Source organism: Sander vitreus, chromosome 6, assembly GCF_031162955.1.
Source record: "Sander vitreus isolate 19-12246 chromosome 6, sanVit1, whole genome shotgun sequence".
NCBI lineage: Eukaryota > Metazoa > Chordata > Actinopteri > Perciformes > Percidae > Sander > Sander vitreus.
In genome coordinates, this window is record NC_135860.1 from 29,791,700 (window position 1) to 29,813,278 (window position 21,579).

The 21,579-nt window shown below is 37.6% G+C and overlaps 1 protein-coding gene across 5 annotated transcripts; it reads left to right on the forward strand.

Annotated features, from left to right (window-relative positions):
• The first annotated feature begins 2,990 nt into the window (after positions 1–2,990).
• Positions 2,991–21,210, forward strand: eny2 (ENY2 transcription and export complex 2 subunit). 5 transcript variants are annotated; one of them, XM_078253671.1, is made up of 6 exons: positions 3,005–3,037; positions 3,148–3,249; positions 3,504–3,581; positions 17,090–17,160; positions 19,636–19,710; positions 20,895–21,210. In XM_078253671.1, exons 3-6 carry the CDS (start codon positions 3,514–3,516, stop codon positions 20,966–20,968), a joined length of 288 nt encoding a protein of 95 aa, XP_078109797.1. In that variant the 5' UTR covers positions 3,005–3,037; positions 3,148–3,249; positions 3,504–3,513; the 3' UTR covers positions 20,969–21,210. The 5 variants fall into 5 exon arrangements, with proteins under 5 accessions (XP_078109800.1, XP_078109797.1, XP_078109798.1 ...); XM_078253674.1 differs by lacking the exon at positions 3,148–3,249 and having other exon boundaries at positions 2,991–3,037; XM_078253672.1 differs by lacking the exon at positions 3,005–3,037 and having other exon boundaries at positions 3,044–3,253.
• The last annotated feature ends 369 nt before the right edge of the window (positions 21,211–21,579 follow it).

The window sequence follows — 21,579 nt, forward strand, 5'->3', positions numbered from 1 at the left end:
AAACGATCAAAACAGTTCTGTTATTAATCATCTAATTATTTTAGCTGGACTTTTAGGCCATTATATTGTTGGGTAGTTTATGAAATTAATGAGAAAACATCATATTTTATAAACTAAATGTGTTTTGTGTGCAAAAATCTTAATGTGTAAAGTAACTAGGTAACTAAAGCTGTCAGATGAATGTAATGGAGTAAAAAGTACACTAATTCCCTCTGAAATGTAGTGGATTGAAGAATAGAAGTAGAAAGTGGCATGAAAAGAAAAGACTCAATAAAGTACCCAAGTACAGTACTTGAGTTGAGATGTACTTAGTTACATTCCACCACTGTCGATTTGTTACTCGAAACCAGTGAGTGCAATAACAGCTTGTCATTTCAAGAAGCAAGGCTTATATCATGCTCTAAAAGTCTTCCTCCTAGACTTTCTTTAACATTTAGCAGAATCACATTTATTTCAAATACGACTTGATAGAAATGGATCCAAACGTGTGGGGACATAGCTTTCTCAGATAGACATGTTCAATACATGCATGAACAAATGTTAATGCTGTATTGTCAAACTGAGTGTGCAGAATCTTCAGTGTTGTTGACCAAATCTGTACCTTTTGCATCAGAGATCCCCTCACCGGTTAATGACAGTGCTGACATTCAAATGTCAGGTCAGATGTAGATCACAGTTGAGCTGGCACAGTCTATTGCGTCGTACTTTGTATGTGTGCACAAGAAATGAACTTGGCCGGCTTGGAGGAAATACAGGTCCATTCAGGACACTGCTGCTCATAAAGCTGTGATGTGTATATATATATATATATATATATATATATATATATATATATATATATATAAAACTGTCCTTTTATTCCAAAAAATATGCCGACAATTCTGAGCACATCACTGACATTTATTTGGTGTAAATCTTGCAGGCATCGCAAACAAGTATATATATATATATATATATATATATATATATATATATATATATATATATATATATATATATTATCTGTCCTTTTATTCGAAAAGTTGTTAAAAAGCATTGGCGGGCGGGAGTGGATGAACCTGGTTAAAAGAGTAACCAACCACAAAGGTCAAAAAAGCAAAAGCACCCACAACGGGGCAGGGATCATTTCATTGGTCAACACTACACCTGGCATTCTATTGGTTGTGAAGTTGTGACAGGGTTATTCGCACACAAAAACTAAGAGCAGAGGAGAAATCTGAGAGCAGTTGATTCACAAGCGCACAGAAGCAGCCTGAGTGCGAGGAGAAATGCTGAAGCTGAGTGCAGGAAATCTGTACAAGCAACAATATTATCTGAGTGTTTGCATACAGTTTGAGCAGAAGCAGAGCAAACCCAAGAGCAAGCAGGGGCTATTTGAGTGAGGAACTGTGGTACGTTATTACCGTAAGGGCACAGTCAACATAAGACAGCAATGAGTTGAAGAACAAATACCTATGACTGAGTTCCTTCTCATCTAGGCAGCTGTGCACCACAGAAAACATGTCGGTTGAGCTGAAGAAGCTGAGACATCATGCCACATCACCAAGCCCACACCACACTTATACAACATTTATGTTTTGATTTCTTTTCTATGATTACTGTAATGATCAGATGGTTTTTAGTGTAGCAAAATCTTACTGGATGTGACAATAACTGGTAACTCAATGTAATATCTGCAGCCATGTCTCCTGTAAATGTATACTGTATGTTTAATTTCCATATTGCTTATAAAGTGAGGGAAAACAGTGGCCTTGTTGATTGGCTGTGTTTGGTCCAGGGTTTCTCCCCCCAAAATCTAGAAATCCATGCCCTATCATTGGTTCTCCAATTAACCTAGTATACATTTTAATTCTCTTTAAATACAGTACTCAGATATTCATTTTTGCTTAAACATAAGCAACGTCATGGCATATTAGTGAACAAGTTTTGAAAAAAAGTAACATCTAGTTGCTTTATAAATGAGTAAATGCATGAGTTGTCAATTGTACGATAAACATTTTGGGACAACTCAACAAAAAAGACTCTTATTGTAAGACATGGATAAGACTTGCACACACAGACACACTTACTAACGGCTAATGCCATTGAATATCATCATCTTCATGAAGGGATGGTTACTGTAAAAGCATGAGAGTGTTATCTTTTCTCAGGCATCCAACTTGAGCATGTTTTTAGCTGGTCTGAGAACCAGGCTCCCACAAGTGGTACTGTGATACACTGCATTTGGAAACAAAGTAAGCCTAAATAACACTTCATTCAACCTTACTTAAACACCAACACTATTACTGAGTGTTTGCTTCAGTCAGAACACATGTATAATTACATGTAAAGTACTGTGCACTACTATAGGCATAAACACTGAACTGCAATAGATATAGATAGATAGATAGATAGATAGATAGATAGATAGATAGATAGATAGATAGATAGATAGATAGATAGATAGATAGATAGATAGATAGTCACAGCAACTGTACACAAGATAAAAACACAGAACAAAGAAAAGTGCAGGGAAGTAATCAAATATCAAAAACACCTTGGCGGTATGAGTCTTTGACTGAAGATGCTCCTCTTCTCAACCAGCATGTCGTGGAGGGGGGTGGGAGACATAGGCCTACACTACTAGCCGCCCATCGAAACTGAAAATGTTTGCAATACGTTCAATTACTCTTTTTACATTAATCAATTACATCAATTACACATTTTTCAAACTGAAGCAATCACACATTTAATCAGCAAATCTATCGCTTTATTGTGTTCTCGTAAAACAATATAACATTTCAAATTCATTAGTTAATTTAGGACTATTTCTTCAATAAAACGTAATCTACTCAACACATCTGTAAGATGAGAAAATACCAACATAGCCAATAGGGTTTATGTGAAATGGGGATTTTGAAAAACTAACTAGAACCGACATTGATTAAATTCATTAGCCAACATTGCCGCTGTGTGGTGTAACAGAGTATTGCATTTAATAAAGTCGTAGGAACCATTGAAGAGATAAGTGTTTCTGCTCGGAGTGTAATAGCTGATGGTAAGAATCTTATTTTCCTTAGCGACATATCAAATACAACTTCATAGTTTAGCGCATAGGGACTGTCTGATTGTGAGATGTTTGTTTTTTAATATGCCTGCTGTTTTCAGCGCCAGTTAACGCCATTACATGTAACGTTACGCAACAGAGTCTGGCAAGGTTGTGGCGGTACAACTGAATGGTGAAACCTTTTATTTGTCCTTCTCTAGCGTGTAAGTACGTACATTGATAACATTATCTACCAACGTAGCCGGTGACGCTAGCTAGTTAGTTGAGTTAACGTTAGCTGCTCAGAATGGTAAACATTGTTTAGAATGGTTTAGCAAGTTCAACGTAACGTTGCAAATGTTACGTAAACGTTACGCGGTGTTAACGTTACACTTTGCGGCACCAGCTTGAATTTACAGCGATGCGTTAATACAGGAATATAATATTATATTCTGTGTTAATTCTTTTACCCCTGTAGGTGAAAGACTATGAGTAAAGAGTCCAGAATGAGGGCAACAGTAAACCAGAAGCTAACAGAGATGGGGGAACGAGAGAGGTGAGATAAAATATTACAAACGTCATTTATATTATTTAACAGCGTTGGCTAGCTAAATAGCTGTTACGGTTATTATAAAGTATGTTTACCCCCCTTACAAGACTGCGTCAGTCAGTGTCAACATTTTGGCTATTTGCAGTGAGAGTAAAGACATCGGTTGTTGTTGTTTTTTAGCTATGCGTTTTCTGTAACTTATTATTGGGTGTCTATCGTAGCATAACGTACTCTGTTTGACTCTATACTTCACCAAATGTTGGTTAAACATGTGCTATATAACAATAGAGCTGGGCAATATGGAGAAAATCAGATATCGCGATATTCTTTTCCTAATACCTCGATGTCGATATTGTGGCGATATTATAGGATTGACAATTGGTGCTTTAACAAAATATCTTCACAATGAGATTTAAGATAAATAATCTTCAGTAATGTAGATAGAATGACTAAGTGGGTAAAGGTAAAAATAATAGAAGAGCTAGAACAGTCAGGTAACACAGAAAATGACATCACTTTACTGTAATGCAGCCTTTAAAACCAGGAAAAGACAACACTTAAGCCATTTACGATATTACGATTTCCAAAATCTAATACGATATCAAGTCTCATATTACGATATCAATATAATATCGATATGTTGCCCAGCCCTATATAACAATCACACACCTCTGTAGTATTGTGTGTTAAGGGTTACTAACGATTACTTTATTTGTTACTGTCATTTTGTAAAGGGAAGACATAACTAATTGCATGAATAGAGACATATAGCTGCTCCAAACTAAACTATACTTTATTAATCCCGCAAAGGGAAATAGTTTTTGTGTGTTATTACACACAGGTCTGAATTACACACACATGCTCAGTACCTATACATGCACTAATGGAGAGATGTCAGAGTGAGGGAGCTGCCCATGGAAAGGCGCCCCGAGCAGTTTGGGGGTTCGGTGCCTTGCTCAAGAGTACCTTGGCAGTGCCCAGGAGGTGAACTGGCACCTCTACAGCTAGCAGTCCACTACCATACTTTGGTCCGGGAATTGAACCAGCAACCCTCCGGTTCCCAACCCAACTCCCTACTGACTACCGTTTTTGAATCGAATCGCGAGCCTAAAAATCAATAGCAAGCTGTCGTAGACGTTTTCTGAATTATTCGTGCACCTAATGGCTTGATATTCTCAACATATGAGTTTAGACCCAGGTTGTCAGCAGCTCAGGTATAAGGCAGAAACATGTCTGTAATATGTTCAACAGGCATGGAACCACACATGCCATGAATACTGAACTAGACTGGTTCCTCAAGCTTCGAAGAGCGGCAGCTCCATCACATATTCATTTTTTCTGGCGCTACAGAGATGCATCACTCTGTGTAATCTGAGATAATAAGCCATAGTAATAATGTCAACACAACAGAGAGGAAGGAGAATGGCACATCAGGGCAAAAATAACCAATGTATGTAATCAAAGATGAGGAAGTTGCCAGCGGTCATTAATAACTTAGTAGCATAAGACAGAGTCGTGCCTGCTATACATTAACGTGTGACTTGCGTCTTATTGACAGACTGAAGGAGTTGCTGAGGGCTAAACTCACACTGAGTGTGGATGGAAGGACCAGATGAAAGCTCACTGCAAAGGTAGAAATGACAACACTGTTGTTAAAAACATAGCATTGATAGTCGACCACTGATTGAGTGCCAAAGAACTGAAAGATGCCATCATCGTGCGTACTCTCTTGTGAATCTGCCTATGCACTGCCGCCACGTATAAAGGCCGCAGTTTTGTTGGTTACTTAACTGTGAGTTATATTACACATATTTAAAGAGCTTAAAGTTACTAGCACTGCAGGTGTAATGCTGCACCTACAACCAAAGACGCCACGTTTATTTACGAAACCATAATCTACACAAACCTGTAACAGCATCAGAACTTATTACTGGCATGCCATCAAAATGCCAGGCTATAGTTTTGTTTACGTTCCTTTTTCCTGCACTGTAAACCCAGGTTAGTTGCATTAAACTTTTTAGTGGTCACTACTTATTCTTTTATGTTTTTTTAAAAACCATATTTCATTACTAAATCACATTAGTTGTTTGTAATAAATCACTCTTAAGTCTGCAGTGCACTGAATCTTATTAAGCAGAGATAACTAAGGATGTTTTTAGTTTCTCATGAAAAAATATATACGTTCTGAGCGGTTTCTGTCCTAGTTAAAGTGTGTTTTTAACATGTTCTGTTAATGTTTTACTGGGTGTGCATTTATGTTACCTGAGTTTTTGGAGTTTTTGTATGGTATGAGTTTACGATGTTCATGTTTCGCGCTTGATGGGGTCTGGCCAGTGATGAAAGTGTTCAGTGGCATATATACAGATTGGAAATCAGTGGCACTCTGTCTCCTGCGGCACCAGCTTGAACCTTCAGCGATGCGGGTTAATACAGGAATATAATATTATATTCTGTGTTAATTTTTACCCCCGTAGGTGAAAGACTATGAGTAAAGAGTCCAGAATGTGAGGGCAACAGTAAAACCAGAAGCTAATAGAGATGGGGAACGAGAGAGGTGGAGATAAATATTACAAACGTCATTATATTATTTAACAGCGTTACATAATAGCGCGTTACGGTTATTATAGCGGTACTAATTTCTTATAAGACTGCGCCAGTCAGTGTCAACATTTTGGCTATTTGCAGTGAGAGAAGACATCGTTGTTGTTGTTTTTTAGCTATGCTGCTTTCTGTAACTTATTATTGGGTGTCTATCGAGTATAACGTAATTTGTTTGACTCTATACTTCACCAAATGTTGGTTAAACATGTGCTATATAACAACAGAGCTGGGCAATATGGAGAAAATCAGATATCGCTATATTCTTTTCCTAATAATTCCTCGATGGCGACATTGTAGCGATAATATAGAATAGATGAATTGGTGCTTTAACAAAATATTCAATGAGATTTAAGATAAATAATCTTCAGTAATGTAAGATAATTTATTCAAGAGATGAACTGTCATTTTATCATGCAGGACAGTGGAGAGGGAAACACTGCCAATTCCATGAAATCCAGTTTAGATTATTGACCTTTTCAAAGCTATATATGCATTTGTTTTAAAGAGCAATTTACCAAGCTAAACACATGAACAAAGTTGGCTCTCCCAGCTGCATGAACATGTCTAATTATTACTGTTATTACTATCCCATAAATGGACATAGTAAGGATGAAAATGTTTATCACTCCCTCACATTCACCGTCATTGGCAATCCACCATCAAACTACAGTATGACAATGTAAAAGATAAACACGTTCACATACACTATAAAGAGATAAATACAAATACAAACGTAATACACATACCCTCGCGTATATAACCAAGAGGGAATGAGTTCACTTGAAAATACCCGGTTCAAAAAACAAAAGTGAAAAACATCTTCTTTACTTCTTCGCTCAAAACACGAGTAACTCTTGTCAAGCCCACACGGAGGACAGGCTCGTTCGAGATGAGCCAATTCTGCGCAGAATCGATCACCGACGATCGATGCCGGTTAGATTTGTGTCCCGACTTGATCCCGACTTGCTCTGACGTCATGCACACGTGGGCAACAATAACCTCAAGGCGGCCGCAGGTTTGAGACACAGGCAGCGCAGTTGATTTTCACCCACTGCAAGACCCAGGTGACCCAGGGCATGATGGGAAACGCCTGGCTCTCAGCTGATCTAACAGCTGATTGGTTCAGAATCGACTCCACATGATGACATTTTATATAAACTTTTTGGAGTTTTGCTATTTGTCTGATTTAAAGGCTTGTTCTGTAAAGAACACCTGTTGTGTGGCTGGATCATCTACAGTATGTTGTGTATTAACATCAGCACCAGATCGCAAGTAGAGCATTTTGACAGCTACTCTGTCTTTATAAAACAGCTGGAGACTGTGTACAAGCTGATATATGGGTCTGATAACATTTTATTAGGACCTTACAGGATTTGAGTGTTTCTGTGACTTCCTGTTCAGCCTGAAGGCTGCTGGAAAAAAACTTCTCACGCCATGTGTGTGTTTCTCCTGTTGCACCTTAAAGCGTCTGTGTGCAACGCAAAATGAACTTTAGTTCCTAATTAACATCGACACTCAATAATCATGAAAATAGATTTAATAAATATAACAAAAACATGTTAAATAATAACAGAAATAATGTTTGGCAGTTATAATGTTTTGCTTTCTGTTATCTTGTAAAAGGGTCTTTGTCTTTCTATTTTTAAAGGCTAGAACCTGCAGAACCTCCAGCATAAAGATAATATGTTACCTAGGAATGAATCCCATGTTGTAAAATCTTCAACTCAAAGTAAAACTGTTTACTGAACGGGCAGCCAGCCCCTATCATCTACCATGGTCAACACTATGTCTGCTTATATTGTATTCTAGATCCTGTACTGCAGTAAAAGTACGAATACCACACTGTAACTATACTCTGTTACAGTGAAAGTCCTGCAGTGGAAATGTAACTTCAGTAAAAGTCTGTAAGTATCATCAGAAAAATGTAGTTAAAGTATTAAAACATTGCAGAAAGTGTAAAGGATCCAAACAGTTGTGTTTAATGGTCTAATCATTTCAGCTGGACTTGTAGGCCGTTATATTGTTGGCTAGTTTCATTTAGAATAAAACATCAGATTTTATAAACTACATGTGTTTTTGTGTGCAGTAATCTTAATGTGTAAAGTCAATATGTGCAATATTTCTCCTGAAATGTAGTGGAGTAGAAGTAGAAAGTGGCATGAAAAGAAAAGACTCAAGTAAAGTACAAGTACGTTGAATTTGTACTTAAGTACAGTACTGGAGTAAATGTATTTGGTTAAATCATAAAACTATGAGATTAAACAGAAATCACAGAAAACACATTTAGCACGCTGAAACACTGCAGTATGATCTGGACATGATATTAATAAACAGCATGGGAGGTTATTGGACGGGCATATTAAATGTTTTTTGTGAATGTCTGTGTGTCTGTCAGGGTAAACGCAGACAAATCATGGACAAAGTCTCAACTTTGTGTGTTTTTTGGACACATTTTTCTGTACTCTTAATTTTAACATTCCTTTATTGTATTTTTTGTGTATTTAACTTACCCTAGTCTATATCCTTCGTCATTCAACTTCCGGGATTCCTCCGGATGCATGTATTTTCCGCTTCCTTCCGCTTTCTTTATGTTGGAATTTTAGATTTGGTGGATTTCTGAGGACTATGGTTAACTGCTCGTCAGATCTCTGCAGGGTAAATCCAGACAGCTAGCAGACTATCTGTCCAATCTGAGTTCTGTGCAGAGTTTAGCAACGCCCATGGCGATTGTGATTGGTTTAAAGAAATGTCATTAAACCAGAGCACGTTTTTTTTCTCCCATCCCCGAATGCTGTGTGACTAGTCAAACTCTCCATCAGCGCGCTTTTGGAGGAGGGTCTGGCAAAGCGAGACTAAATTATAAATGAAACAGAAGCAATTAAATGTTGCCACCAGAAGTCAAGGAAGTCATTAATTAAACCGAGCAACTGAGCAGAACAGGAGTGGTAGCTGTGTCACAGGGTATTTCATAATAAGGCAAAAAGGTTTTAGCTTAGTTTTTAAAGACTTGTTCAGACTCAATGAAGTTCTGACTTATTAATATAAAATGGTAAGCCAAGAACTTGTTTAATTTGTACACTGGACTGAAACTGTGGAAAATGTAATTCGGTGTGAATCATAGTCTATATATTTCTTTATTTTTCCTATTTCTTCTTATTTGCCATCCCCTATCATGTTTTCATTAATATTTAACACCAAGGATGGGCTTCTCAATTGCCAGTCCAATATGTAGATGTTATAATTTGTATTCTAAAAGTATACTTTTTTATATCTGCTCTCTGGAGCTGCATCTGTAAGATTTTACCATTGTTAACATGAATAAAGATAAAACACATTTGATGCGAGACACCCTGATGATAGACAGCAGAGAATAACCATTGACAAGCAAAGGGTTTTGGGGTCGAAAAGATATAACTGCTGAGGACAATGCATGCAAATTATGATGAAAGTTAAATGATTATGTTGTGATGCTTTTGCCCTTTGACATGGTCAGAGGCGCAACTACCCAGTGTCAATAAATAGTGTGCCGGACATCATCATGTATGGGCTTTAAATGATAAAGGTTTATTTTAAAGTATATCAGCCACTGTAGGCCTACCATAATTATAAATAATGATATGGTATACATACACTCATCTAAAGGATTATTGGGAACACCTGTTAAATTTCACGTTAATGAAATTATCTAATCATCCAATCACATGGCAGCTGCTTCAATGCATTTAGGGTGTGATCCAGGTCTAGACAATCTCCTGAACTCCAAACTGAATGTCAGAATGGGAAAGAAAGGTGATCTAAGCAACTTTGAGCGTGGCACGGTTGTTGGTGCCAGACGGGCTGATCTGAGTATTTCACAATCTGCTCAGTTACTGGAATTTTCACGTGCAACCATTTCTAGGGTTTACAAAGAATGGTCTGAAAAAGGAAAAGCATCCAGTATACTGCAGTCCTGGGGGGCGAAAATGCCTTGTTGATGCTAGAGGTCAGAGGAGAATGGGTCGACTGATTCAAGCTGATAGAAGATCAACTTTGACTGAAATAACCACTCGTTACAACCGAGGTATGCAGCAAAGCATTTGTGAAGCCACAACACGCACAGCCTTGAGGCGGATGGGCTACAGCAGCAGAAGACCCCACTGTACCACTCATCTCCACTAAAAATAGGAAAATGAGGCTACAATTTGCACGAGCGCACCAAAATTGGACAGTTGAAGACTGGAAAAATGTTGCCTGGTCTGATGAGTCTCGATTTCTGTTGAGACATTCAGATGGTAGAGTCCGAATTTGGCGTAAACAGAATGAGAACATGGATCCGTCATGCCTTGTATACCACTGGGCAGGCTGGTGGTGGTGGTCGTGTAATGGTGTGGGGGATCCCTTTCACCTTCAGAACTGCCTTAATTCTTTGTGTCATTGATTCAACAAGGTATTGATAGGATAGGGTCAAACACGGTATTAGTATGGTGTTCCTAATAATCCTTTAGGTGAGTGTGTGTGGAATATAGAGATATATATATATATATATATATATATATATATATATATATATATATATATATATATATATATATATATATATATGTGTGGTCTAACTAATAGAACTCCTACCTGATGTGATCACGGTCTCATCTCTACTTGATGCCATCGCAGACCTCATGTCTGTCTCATTCACTCCTTGCCTGTGTTCTTCTCCACTAAGAAATATTGTCAAACAAACATTATGTAATATATTTTCCGTATTAGTTTTTTTTCCATATTAATAATATTAAGAAATGAATCTGTTGGTATCAAGTGTCTCCGCCTACACTTCCACCTAACGTTAGACCTACCTGTTTCCTTCCCCTGCCTTTCCTGATCCACCATCCCTTTTTGATTCTTAAATCAGCCTAGTGATGGCATCAGATAAGACAACTATTATGCAGTAAGGTTGTGCTGCTCTTGAAATTACATTCACATTTTGGATTTTAAAAAGTACAAATATGGAGAGCCACTTAGCACAGACCTTTAAAGAGAGAGCGAGAGATAGAGAGAGAGCCTGTATGTCTGACAGCACAACTAACATGAACAGCGAATGGTAAAACAAAATCTATTAATGATTCCATGGTAAACCAGTTATTACATAAGTTATGTTTTCCAGCTTCTTGTCATTTATTGTGCATGCTACCTTATATTTACCGGTTGTTATTGTACATTAATAAAATTGAGATGTCAAGCATGGGATTGGTACCATAGGGTTTAACCAAAATCTAAATGTAGCTATCAGCAACATTGGTTTGCATTAAGCTAGCCATAAACCCGACTTTAGCTGCAAGTGTTAGCAAACACTAGCTAGTCTGAGAACAGTGTTATTGCATTTTATGTTTTCCAGATTCTTGTCATTTCTTGTACATGCTACCTTACATTTTTCCAGTTTTCAGTGGGCCAATGGGCATGGTATTAAAGAAAGATGAAAACAAGTGACAATTTTCATGGGTCACTTAGAAAAGACAGCTGGAAGCTTACTTGAAGTAATCATATATTTCACAGATGAAAGACACAGATGAAAGACATTTCTTTGCCAGTTATAGTGTAGTTCAGGATTTCCACAGGCAGAATAATACAGTTTGAATGATCTATCTGCAGCGGTGGAAGAAGTAATCAGATCCTTTTAGTAGAAGTACTAATACCACAGTTAAAAATACTCGCGAGCAAAAGTCCTGCATTGAAAAATGTTACTTAAGTAAAAGTATGTATCGTCAGTATTAAAAGTAAAAGTACTCAGTGCAGAAGAATCCTCCCATTTTAGAAACTAGAAACGATCAAAACAGTTCTGTTATTAATCATCTAATTATTTTAGCTGGACTTTTAGGCCATTATATTGTTGGGTAGTTTATGAAATTAATAAGAAAACATCATATTTTATAAACTAAATGTGTTTTGTGTGCAAAAATCTTAATGTGTAAAGTAACTAGGTAACTAAAGCTGTCAGATGAATGTAATGGAGTAAAAAGTACACTAATTCCCTCTGAAATGTAGTGGATTGAAGAATAGAAGTAGAAAGTGGCATGAAAAGAAAAGACTCAATAAAGTACCCAAGTACAGTACTTGAGTTGAGATGTACTTAGTTACATTCCACCACTGTCGATTTGTTACTCGAAACCAGTGAGTGCAATAACAGCTTGTCATTTCAAGAAGCAAGGCTTATATCATGCTCTAAAAGTCTTCCTCCTAGACTTTCTTTAACATTTAGCAGAATCACATTTATTTCAAATACGACTTGATAGAAATGGATCCAAACGTGTGGGGGACATAGCTTTCTCAGATAGACATGTTCAATACATGCATGAACAAATGTTAATGCTGTATTGTCAAACTGAGTGTGCAGAATCTTCAGTGTTGTTGACCAAATCTGTACCTTTTGCATCAGAGATCCCCTCACCGGTTAATGACAGTGCTGACATTCAAATGTCAGGTCAGATGTAGATCACAGTTGAGCTGGCACAGTCTATTACGTCAGTACTTTTTGTATGTGTGCACAAGAAATGAACTTGGCCGGCTTGGAGGAAATACAGGTCCATTCAGGACACTGCTGCTCATAAAGCTGTGATGTGTATATATATATATATATATATATATATATATATATATATATATATATAAACTGTCCTTTTATTCCAAAAAATATGCCGACAATTCTGAGCACATCACTGACATTTATTTGGTGTAAATCTTGCAGGCATCGCAAACAAGTATATATATATATATATATATATATATATATATATATATATATATATATATATATATATATATTAACTGTCCTTTTTTTCGAAAAGTTGTTAAAAAGCATTAGCGGGCGGGAGTGGATGAACCTGGTTAAAAGAGTAACCAACCACAAAGGTCAAAAAAGCAAAAGCACCCACAACGGGGCAGGGATCATTTCATTGGTCAACACTACACCTGGCATTCTATTGGTTGGGAAGTTGTGACAGGGTTATTCGCACACAAAAACTGAGAGCAGAGCAGAAATCTGAGAGCAGTTGATTCACAAGCGCACAGAAGCAGCCTGAGTGCGAGGAGAAATGCTGAAGCTGAGTGCAGGAAATCTGTACAAGCAACAATATTATCTGAGTGTTTGCATACAGTTTGAGCAGAAGCAGAGCAAACCCAAGAGCAAGCAGGGGCTATTTGAGTGAGGCACTGTGGTACGTTATTACCGTAAGGGCACAGTCAACATAAGACAGCAATGAGTGAAGAACAAATACCTATGACTGAGTTCCTTCTCATCTAGGCAGCTGTGCACCACAAAAAACATGTCGGTTGAGCTGAAGAAGCTGAGACATCATGCCACATCACCGAGCCCACACCACACTTATACAACATTTATGTTTTGATTTCTTTTCTATGATTACTGTAATGATCAGATGGTTTTTAGTGTAGCAAAATCTTACTGGATGTGACAATAACTGGTAACTCAATGTAATATCTGCAGCCATGTCTCCTGTAAATGTATACTGTATGTTTAATTTCCATATTGCTTATAAAGTGAGGGAAAACAGTGGCCTTGTTGATTGGCTGTGTTTGGTCCAGGGTTTCTCCCCCCAAAATCTAGAAATCCATGCCCTATCATTGGTTCTCCAATTAACCTAGTATACATTTTAATTCTCTTTAAATACAGTACTCAGATATTCATTTTTTGCTTAAACATAAGCAACGTCATGGCATATTAGTGAACAAGTTTTTGAAAAAAAGTAACATCTAGTTGCTTTATAAATGAGTAAATGCATGAGTTGTCAATTGTACGATAAACATTTTGGGATCAACTCAACAAAAATAGACTCTTATTGTAAGACATGGATAAGACTTGCACACACAGACACACTTACTAACGGCTAATGCCATTGAATATCATCATCTTCATGAAGGGATGGTTACTGTAAAAGCATGAGAGTGTTATCTTTTCTCAGGCATCCAACTTGAGCATGTTTTTAGCTGGTCTGAGAACCAGGCTCCCACAAGTGGTACTGTGATACACTGCATTTGGAAACAAAGTAAGCCTAAATAACACTTCATTCAACCTTACTTAAACACCAACACTATTACTGAGTGTTTGCTTCAGTCAGAACACATGTATAATTACATGTAAAGTACTGTGCACTACTATAGGCATAAACACTGAACTGCAATAGATATAGATAGATAGATAGATAGATAGATAGATAGATAGATAGATAGATAGATAGATAGATAGATAGATAGATAGATAGATAGATAGATAGTCACAGCAACTGTACACAAGATAAAAACACAGAACAAAGAAAAGTGCAGGGAAGTAATCAAATATCAAAAACACCTTGGCGGTATGAGTCTTTGACTGAAGATGCTCCTCTTCTCAACCAGCATGTCGTGGAGGGGGTGGGAGACATAGGCCTACACTACTAGCCGCCCATCGAAACTGAAAATGTTTGCAATACGTTCAATTACTCTTTTTACATTAATCAATTACATCAATTACACATTTTTCAAACTGAAGCAATCACACATTTAATCAGCAAATCTATCGCTTTATTGTGTTCTCGTAAAAACAATATAACATTTCAAATTCATTAGTTAATTTAGGACTATTTCTTCAATAAAACGTAATCTACTCAACACATCTGTAAGATGAGAAAATACCAACATAGCCAATAGGGTTTATGTGAAATGGGGATTTTGAAAAACTAACTAGAACCGACATTGATTAAATTCATTAGCCAACATTGCCGCTGTGTGGTGTAACAGAGTATTGCATTTAATAAAGTCGTAGGAACCATTGAAGAGATAAGTGTTTCTGCTCGGAGTGTAATAGCTGATGGTAAGAATCTTATTTTCCTTAGCGACATATCAAATACAACTTCATAGTTTAGCGCATAGGGACTGTCTGATTGTGAGATGTTTGTTTTTTAATATGCCTGCTGTTTTCAGCGCCAGTTAACGCCATTACATGTAACGTTACGCAACAGAGTCTGGCAAGGTTGTGGCGGTACAACTGAATGGTGAAACCTTTTATTTGTCCTTCTCTAGCGTGTAAGTACGTACATTGATAACATTATCTACCAACGTAGCCGGTGACGCTAGCTAGTTAGTTGAGTTAACGTTAGCTGCTCAGAATGGTAAACATTGTTTAGAATGGTTTAGCAAGTTCAACGTAACGTTGCAAATGTTACGTAAACGTTACGCGGTGTTAACGTTACACTTTGCGGCACCAGCTTGAATTTACAGCGATGCGTTAATACAGGAATATAATATTATATTCTGTGTTAATTCTTTTACCCCCTGTAGGTGAAAGACTATGAGTAAAGAGTCCAGAATGAGGGCAACAGTAAACCAGAAGCTAACAGAGATGGGGGGAACGAGAGAGGTGAGATAAAATATTACAAACGTCATTTATATTATTTAACAGCGTTGGCTAGCTAAATAGCTGTTACGGTTATTATAAAGTATGTTTACCCCCCTTACAAGACTGCGTCAGTCAGTGTCAACATTTTTGGCTATTTGCAGTGAGAGTAAAGACATCGGTTGTTGTTGTTTTTTTAGCTATGCGTTTTCTGTAACTTATTATTGGGTGTCTATCGTAGCATAACGTACTCTGTTTGACTCTATACTTCACCAAATGTTGGTTAAACATGTGCTATATAACAATAGAGCTGGGCAATATGGAGAAAATCAGATATCGCGATATTCTTTTCCTAATACCTCGATGTCGATATTGTGGCGATATTATAGGATTGACAATTGGTGCTTTAACAAAATATCTTCACAATGAGATTTAAGATAAATAATCTTCAGTAATGTAGATAGAATGACTAAGTGGGTAAAGGTAAAAAATAATAGAAGAGCTAGAACAGTCAGGTAACACAGAAAATGACATCACTTTACTGTAATGCAGCCTTTAAAACCAGGAAAAGACAACACTTAAGCCATTTACGATATTACGATTTCCAAAAACTAATACGATATCAAGTCTCATAATACGATATCAATATAATATCGATATGTTGCCCAGCCCTATATAACAATCACACACCTCTGTAGTATTGTGTGTTAAGGGTTACTAACGATTACTTTATTTGTTACTGTCATTTTGTAAAGGGAAGACATAACTAATTGCATGAATAGAGACATATAGCTGCTCCAAACTAAACTATACTTTATTAATCCCGCAAAGGGAAATAGTTTTTGTGTGTTATTACACACAGGTCTGAATTACACACACATGCTCAGTACCTATACATGCACTAATGGAGAGATGTCAGAGTGAGGGAGCTGCCCATGGAAAGGCGCCCCGAGCAGTTTGGGGGTTCGGTGCCTTGCTCAAGAGTACCTTGGCAGTGCCCAGGAGGTGAACTGGCACCTCTACAGCTAGCAGTCCACTACCATACTTTGGTCCGGGAATTGAACCAGCAACCCTCCGGTTCCCAACCCAACTCCCTACTGACTACCGTTTTTGAATCGAATCGCGAGCCTAAAAATCAATATCGTATCGTGACGTTTTCTGAATCGTGCACCCCTAATGGCTTGATATTCTCAACATATGAGTTTAGACCCAGGTTGTCAGCAGCTGTTATAAGGCAGAAACATGTCTGTAATATGTTCAACAGGCATGGAACTAACATATGCCATGAATACTGAACTAGACTGGTTCCTCAAGCTTCGAAGAGCGGCAGCTCCATCACATATTCATTTTTTCTGGCATACAGAGATGCATCACTCTGTGTAATCTGAATAATACATAGTAATAATGTCAACACAACAGAGAGAATGGCACATCAGGGCCAAAATAACCAATGTTGTAATCAAGATGAGGAAGTTGCCAGCGGTCATTAATAACTTAATTAGCATAAGACAGAATCGTGCCTGCTATACATTAACATGTGCTTGCGTCTTATTGACAGACTGAAGGAGTTGCTGAGGGCTAAACTCACTGAGTGTGGATGGAAGGACCAGATGAAAGCTCACTGCAAAGGTAGAAATGACAACACTGTTGTTAAAACATAGCATTGATAGTCACTGATTGAGTGCCAAAGAACTGAAAGATGCCATCATCTACGTACTCTCTTGTGAATCTTATATACACACTTATACATTATAAAGGCCCAGTTTTGTTGGTTACTTAACTGTGAGTTATATTACACATATTTAAAGAGCTTAAATTATAGCCTGTAGATGTATGCTATACCACAACAAAACGCCACTATTTACAAACCATAATCTACACAAACCTTTAACAGCATCAGAACTTATTACTGGCATGCCATCAAAATGCCAGGCTATAGTTTTGTTTACATTCCTTATACACTGTAAACCCAGATTTAGTTGTAATTAAACTTTTTAGTGGTCACTACTTATTCTTTTATGTTTTTTTAAAAACCATATTCATTACTAAATCACATTAGTTGTTTGTAATAATCATCTTAAGTATGCAGTGCACAGATCTTATTAAGCAGAGATAACTAAGGATGTTTTTAGTTTCTCATGGGGGAAAAAATATATACGTTCTGAACGGTTTCTGTCCTAGTTAAAGTGTGTTTTAATAATGTTCTGTTAATGTTTTGGGTGTGCATTTATGTTACCTGAGTTTTAGTTTTGTATGGTTGATTTAGTGTTCATGTTGGGGGGGGGGCTGATAGGGTCTGGCCAGTGAGAAAGTGTTCAGTGGCATATATACAGATTGGAAATCAGTAACTCTGTCTCCTGAGTGAAACTCTCCATGCAGCACAGTACATTTGAAAATTCCAATGTTTAATGTTGATTGATTTCCTTTCTGTTTCTTTGGAATAAATGTATTGAATACATTATTCTTAAAATCATACTGACATAAAGGGAAAAACATTTTTATTTAAACAAATTATTTCTCTAGTATTGATTGAAGTAGCCTAATGTTTTATATGTGTAATGTTTCTTTGCATGTTTAACTTAACATGCTCATTTTAGAAAACATGACCCCAGAAAAAAATAATATATGTTTACTAATACATTTCAGTAATGATTACTAATGTAAACTTGATTTGTCTACTGTTCTGTGTTAATACAACTTGACCTGTTAAGTTTCACCTTGTGTTAAAACTTGAGATGGTTTAAGGCAACGGGTTTCCACTAAGGCATGGATACCCGACCCGAGCCTGACAGGCCGGGTTCGGACAGATATTTAGAAATTATGGTCGGGTTCGGGTCGGGCTCGGTCACATCAGCGCGATAAGGCATTTGTTGTAAAATGGTGCTGCGGCTCCTTTAAGAGAGCTCAGTGCGTGTGTAAAGTGGGCAGAAGAGAGATAGAGAAAGAGGAAGCAGACGTGTAGATGCGACCGGAGCAGAGTTGGTGGAATAAGTTTTGTACACAGTGTGTGCGGTGTCCGAGATAAACCCCAGACTGAAAGCCAAGTTCATTCGTCTGCTCACCAGAAACGGGATTTTAACCCCGACGTTATATAACGTCGGCCCTGGAGGTAACGAGTCTCCCCTGGTTTTCTGATCACGGTCGGAATCGAAGCAAGCAGGAAAGGTTAACACATTGAACATTTTAAATGAAACAGCTTATTAACGTGCGCTTGTTGCCCCGTGTGTGCTGATTCGCTCGCCTGTTGACATTTCCGAATGCCTTCCTATAGTTGCTTAATAAAAGCTTTCCACACAAACAAACGTACATGTGTCATTAGTATGAGAAAAAAAACGAGATTATAACTGTGTCAGGCTCGGGTAGGGCTCGGACACTAATATCTTAATGCCTGTCGGGCTCGGGCTGGGTTCGGTCACGGCTCTGTCGGACGCGGGCCGGGTTCGGATGAAAAAATTCGGCCCGATCAGACCTCTAGTTTCCACGCAAATTACTAGTAAAGTCAACTAATTCAGGATAACAGTGTACTATAAAAAAAAATGTCATTACAATAGACCTTTTTCACATGAGATATTTTGACTTGTCATAGTAGGAAAACCACAGGTGTTACTAATAACATTAACAATGGCTCTGATCAATTCCACGTGTCCCAGTAAGCCGGGACAGTTTGAGTCAGCATGCACAACACAAGGAGCCCGAAACTGAAGCAGCTAAATGGAATTCAGCCATCATTCGTTTGATTATTTACACTTGTGCTTTTCCTACAGTAAACATATCAAATTCTTTCATGTGAAAAGTGCTTGTTGTGTCCAAATTAAAATAGTAAATTGAAATTCAATTAATCACATAACTGATGTGTATATTCTTTACTTTGTTCTGCTATAAAGGCATTAATCAGCTCTACACCTGCAGTGGGCAAAACACATCCTCCAAATAGCAATAAACTGTCCACACGCTTTAAGAATGGACACAATTTAGGTCATGATAAAGTACATACATATTTGACAGTTGGAATTAAAGTGCAAGGGTTTCGCTATGGAACTCGTATTATGCAGCACAGGCTGCTTCGAGCAATTTCTGTTAAAATATTTGTATTTATTTTTGCAGAAGTAATCAAAGAAAAAGGCTTGGAGCATGTCACTGTGGAGGACCTGGTGGTAGAGATCACTCCTAAAGGAAGAGGTATCTTAACTTGACTATTGGAAGAATTGATGGTGTAAATATGGTGTGTATACACAGTGTAAAAAGGATTTGTGCAGCTTTTATGGCTGGGCTCTTCTAATTCATCCTGCTACCAACACTGCTTTCTACAAATCAACCTTAAAAGACTCCACATCACCCTCAAAAGACAACACTTTAAAATGCATCTTAGTATTATACTTTCATTGCATTTTGTTTAGTGTACAGTTGAGTCAAACAAAACACTTTTTGGCGTTTTTCCACTGCTAGTACCAGCTCTACTCTACTCGGCTCGGCTCGACTCGGCCGCGGTGCCCCGTCCTCCTTTTTCCATTGCAGATTTAGTACCGCCTCATGCGTGAGGCGAGCTTGGCTGGTCGTCATAGCGATGCCGCAGGAAACTGCCGGGACCTAACGCGACACACACACAGAACGTCGAAGGTGTGTTGTTTTTGACTCTCGGCATGAAGACACATTTAGTTTCAAAAGAAGCTGGAGGCAGAAACAAAAAACACAGCTGGCTAAACTATTTAAAAATGGCGGGTTTGTTCAGGACACCCCCGTCTGTCGCTAGCAATGATGACGCAGTGATTGGTGACGATTCTCTCCGACCAATCAGTAGTCTGCAGGTTTTCACGTCACCTTTTGGTATCGCCTCAGCTCACTTGGAACCTCGACGGAGGTGATACCTGTTACCTGTTAGCAGGTACCAGGGACTTTTTTTCGTAATGGAAAACCAAAAAAGGCGAGGCGAGCAGGTACCGTGTAATGGAAAAACGTTAGCTACATCACTGAAAATATTCCCATCAGGGTCCAAGGAAAAAATTACCACTTTACACATCTATGGCCTACAAAGTAAGCTACCTCACTTTTAATATCGTGGTAATTTTGTGTCTGTTTGTCAACCTATTGGCGAGCTACTGGAGCTACTTGTTGGAGACCCCTGCTTTAGAGTCACTCCCTCAAAGACCGCAACCATTTTGAACCCATCATAGAGGACACTGACATGCCAGTTACTTTAACGACAGTAGCCTTGGTAGGATGGGGTGCAGTGACTGGATGTTATGTTTCCACTTTCCAGTAATGGAAGTGGGTGTGAGCATTGACACAAGTTTTGCAGTACCATTTTGTCTGTGTTAAAAAGGATAAGTCATAGTCATGGATATCTCTCTCTCTCTCTTTTGCAGCCTTGGTGCCAGACAGTGTCAAGAAAGAGCTTCTCCACAGAATAAGAGCCTTCTTAGCTCAGCATGCCACATAATTTTGTTTTTTAACATTGCCTGTGATATAGATATTTTTCCTAATTGTTTTTGGACTTGAATCATAAAGATTTTTTTTGTTATCTTGAGTTTTCAGAGACATACTGACACACACTTTGCTATTTGGTTGTGTGGCTTTACTAATTCTGTGATGTACCACATATTTGTTAATGCACTTACCTTGCACATTTAGTTGTCTTTTTTTGTATAAGAGAGATGCTGTATAATAAAGTTTTTAGTTTTATTGAACAACAGTCACTTCAACAATAATAAAACCTAGTAATAGTAATTAATAATAAATCAATATATAACAATGGAATAATTATAACAATAATGAAAATGTATTTGAATTGAAGCTTTTTACTGACTTTTTAAGTCATTCTATTAATTAAAACATTTGTAGCAGTTTGGGCATTTTATTGCATTTTTAAGGTGGTATTGGGTGGATACATAGTTGCTTACTGTGTTTTGTACCATCATGATGCAACAAACGAAAAAAAAGGCTTACAAATATTAATACCACAAATTTTTCAAGTGTTCATTATAATTTGCTCAAACAACACAAAAAAGTAATATAAGACAATATATGAAAGTCATTTCAAATGGAAATATA